Source organism: Humulus lupulus, chromosome 2 (assembly GCF_963169125.1).
Source record: "Humulus lupulus chromosome 2, drHumLupu1.1, whole genome shotgun sequence".
Lineage (NCBI taxonomy): Eukaryota > Viridiplantae > Streptophyta > Magnoliopsida > Rosales > Cannabaceae > Humulus > Humulus lupulus.
Window position 1 is genome coordinate 218,197,811 of NC_084794.1, and position 4,215 is coordinate 218,202,025.

The 4,215-nt window shown below is 39.3% G+C and overlaps 1 protein-coding gene across 1 annotated transcript; it reads right to left on the minus strand.

Moving 5' to 3' along the window:
- Positions 1-2,989: 2,989 nt before the first annotated feature.
- Positions 2,990-3,976, minus strand: LOC133815172 (uncharacterized). Its single transcript, XM_062248040.1, has one exon. The coding sequence runs from the start codon at positions 3,974-3,976 to the stop codon at positions 2,990-2,992; it is 987 nt and encodes a 328-aa protein (XP_062104024.1).
- Between the last annotated feature and the right edge of the window lie 239 nt (positions 3,977-4,215).

The following is a 4,215-nucleotide window of genomic DNA, read 5'->3' on the forward strand; positions in this document are numbered from 1 at the left end:
ATCATCTCAATGATGTCCCAAACTAGTGTCAAGCACTCTCATGGATGTTCAACTTATAGAACACACTCTTGGATACTAGGTGTTTACCCTAAAAATGGCTACTGATGACGTGGCAAGGATTTCACACACGTGGTTGACACGTGGCCAAAGTACTGCTCGACTATCGACCAGAGGCACATCGCTTCGCCAGGGGTTAACTTTTAGATACGACCAGGCTGGTCGTATAACCTGATTTATTTCCTTCTTAAACTGTAATCTTATAATAATTGCATTGAATATTTCTTCATTATTATCTTGATACGCGATTATTAAGGAAAGATATGGCATGTTGGCCCATGTAACCCTCCTTGAGCCTATAAGTACGCATGAAATAGCTCAAGGAAGGGACTTTTGATCCCGGAATCTTTTTGCTAAGAAAGAGAAAAAGAGAGAGCTATAGTGCAATTATCCATCGTTTTATTGTATTCCTTCCAAGGTTTTTTTTTTTTGAACAAGAGAAAATCTTTATTCAAAAACCAACCAAGTACAAACACACAGCAAGCAGCTGCTACAAAACACCCAGCCAGCAAACTGCTAACTCAGCAACAACACACAAGGAAAACACTACCAGCCCTCTACTACATTACGAAAATAACTGTCCCTTTTTCTATGAGAAAGAGGACCCATGCCCAAGACTCTATACTTAACTATTTTCTTGATTTCCAAACTTAAGCTACTGGCTAAATTACAAACAGAATCAAATATGCAGCTGTTCCTGTTGCTCCAAATAAAATACCAAGAAGCAGATAACACAGCATTTAAAATCTGGTTCTTCAGGTCTCGCACAGCTTCCAAGCACCAAAGATGAAGCTCCTCATACAATTTCGGCCACTGAAAATTGCCCAGCCAACTACTGATTTCCTCAAAAAATTTCCTAGAGAAAATGCACTTCATGAACAGATGGCTGTGAGATTCAATATCAGATTCACAAACAGGGCAAAGAGCAGAGGTGAGAGGCAAGAAACGGCTCAAGTGATCTCTTGTAAGCAACTGATTGTTGAAAATCTGCCAGTATATAAATCTATGTTTGGGCACTATAAATTTGTTCCATACAGTATCAGCAAAACCAACTGTTTGGGCAGAAACAAGAGAAGTATAAAAGTGTTTAATTCGGAATTTACCTCCCTTAACAGCTTGGCTCAAGGAACCCTCATCAATAACTTGTCTCAACCTCAACAATTTCTTAAAATACCAGTTCATTTCCTGATTAATTGGTACACTCCAAATGATATGCTCTTTCAGATAAATGGAATTAATCCATTTAACCCAAAGGCAGTCTTGTTTGGTTGTTGACGCCCATATAAAATTCTCCATCAAAGCCATGTTCCATTTCTTGCCTTCACAAAAACCAATACCACCCAGCTTCTTAGGGAGACAAACCTTTTCCCAAGAAGGGAGATGAAGCTTGCTCCTATTCCCACTAGAGCCCCAAAGAAAGTCACGACAGCTTTTATCAATGGCCGCTGTGATTTTGGACGGAAGTATGAATATACTCATCCAAAAGTTTCTAATACCAAGCAATACTGAGTGTATAAGTTGGGCACGACCAGCAAAAGAAAGATTTCTACTCGCCCAACAGTTAAGTTTCTTGTTCAGCTTGTCCAGGATCACCCCACAGTCTGAAGCTTTCCACTTAGTAGGCCGAAGATGAACCCCCAAATACTTCAATGGAAATGAGCCTTCTTCCATTTGCACCATATCAAGAATCTGAATTTTAGTGGATTCCTTAACCCCTCCAAAGAAGATTTGAGATTTAGACTTGTTCGCAGAGAGACCTGTAGAATCACAAAACGAATTGAAAGCTTCTTGAATCTTACTCACTGAACTAACATTGCCTTTACAAAAGATAATCAAATCGTCTGCAAACAAAGGTTAGTTAACCTCAGATGTTTACACAAAGGGTGAAAACCAAACCCTTTTTTACCAGAGTAATGAGCCAATAATCTAGTAAGGTACTCCATTATAAGCACAAACAAGAGAGGAGACATTGGGTCCCCCTGCCGAAGGCCTTTTTCCCCTTTAAAAGAGCCATGAGTTCTACCATTCATTAGAAGATTATAGTTGGTACCTTTCAAGCAGGCTAGAATCCAGTCTATAAATCTTGAGGGGAAGCAAAGATGCTTAAGCAACTCCTCCACAAAATGCCAGTCAACTGTGTCATAAGCCTTGCTCAGATCTATCTTCATTATACATCTTGCTGAAATATTCTTCCTAGTATACCCTTTGAGGAGATCCTGGAAAATCATTATATTATGAGCAAGAACTCTGTTCTTTATGAAAGCCCCTTGATTGCTATGAACAAGGAAGGGAAGCACTTCCGAAAGTCTAGTACAGATCATCTTCGATATACACTTGTAGAGAGTATTACAGCACGCAATAGGCCGTAATCACTAGCTGAATTCGGATCTGCAATCTTAGGAATGAGGGAAATCACCGTTTCATTCAGATCCTTCGGCAAGAACCCATCCTGAAAAAACTCTAACACAGCAAGAGAAATTTCATCTCCAATATCTGTCCATAACCCCTTGAAAAAACCCGAGCCAAAGCCATCCAACCCAGGACTTTTAAAAGAGTGAATGCTGAAAAGAGCCTTCTTCACATCACTCTTACTAAACGGTCTTAATAACCTGACTTGTTGCTCCAAAGTCAATCTGTTTCCCTGGAGCAAACAGTTTTTATCAATCTCCTTAGAAGCCAAACTTCTCCTCCCCATAAAATTCTTAAAATGGGAGAGAAAGTGCTCAACAACTTTCGAATACTCATCTTATATTTTGTCTCCAAGAGTGAAAGTCGTAATTCTGTTTTCAACTCTTCTTTTCCTCATAATAGCATGAAAGAACCTCGAATTTTCATCACTGAATTTGACCCAATTTATTTTACTTTGCTTTTTGAGATAACTGGCATAACGACTCTGCATTACTGTAACATTTTGCTGAGCTTGACTAACTGTTTAATGCAGAGAATGATCAGAGGGATTAGCCGCCAAGGCCTCCTGAGCTTTACAGAACTCCTCCTTAGCTTCCCTATAATTCAACACTACATCTCCAACCTCTTCCCTGTTAAACCTTTTCAAAACATGTTTAACTCTAAACAGTTTCTGAACCACCTTCCTAAGACCTCTTCCCGAACCAACAGTAGCATTCCAACATTGTAAAATAGTTTCTCTGTAACCTTTATAATGCAACCAATGGTTACCGTAACGAAAAGGAATGAACCCCACCTTGTTAACTTCTTGACTTCTAATCACATAGTAACTATGATCTGAGATACAGTCCCATTTGAAGCTTGCTTCAGTTTTTGGGAAAGAATCCAGCCAAAAATCATTAGTGAAAACTCTATCTAACTTTGAGAAAATTCGGTCTCCTACTTCATGTTTGTTCGACCAAGTATAGAGAGCACCAGAACATTTAAATTCCTCAACTTGGCCTGAAGCCAACCTGTCTTGAGCATCAGCAATATCCTTTGCTAGGATTTGTCTCCCACCATTCCTATCTTGGTAGCTAAACATAGCATTAAAGTCTCCAAAAATAATCCAAGGATAATTCAGCTGACCAATACTAGCTAACTTGTCCCATAATTTTTTCCTCTCCCCCATAGAGTTACTACCATAAACCACCGTGGCAAAAAACAACTTCTGGTGGCCACTCACTCTAATCTTACAATGCACCAGTTGAGGATCTTCTAGCAAGATGTCAACCGTCACAAACTTTTCTTGCCAAAAAACCAAAATTCTACCAGATGTGATAGGACTAGAAAAGTAATCCCAATTGTGGAAATTATTTTCAAAAACTTCATGAATCTTCTCATGTTTCACCTTAGTCTCAAAAAGAGCACCAAAACCAACCTTATTTTCCTTGCAAATACTAAGAATAGCATTTTGCTTATCTCTTTTATTCATACCCCTCACATTCCACCCTATCATATTACAAACTTCCATCACTTAATTGGGTTAGAATTGGTAACCAAATGCCCATCCCCAGATTCTTGAAGAACCGCATATCCATTACCCGGAATAGCCTTGCCTAGAGTTGTATCTGTCTTGTGAGGAGCTGCCATAACCTGTCTAGTCCCTCTCCTTTTGGGAGTAATCCAGTTTCCAGCAAAAACAGAACTCCCTGATTCATCTTGCTGAGCATCATTTGAAATGCCCTGCATTACACAACTCTCTTTTGAATC

What these genes read in the sequence shown, in the direction of transcription:
- LOC133815172 (XM_062248040.1), bottom strand. Translation starts at nt 3,976, where the DNA reads ATGGAAGTTTGTAATATGATAGGGTGGAATGTGAGGGGTATGAATAAA.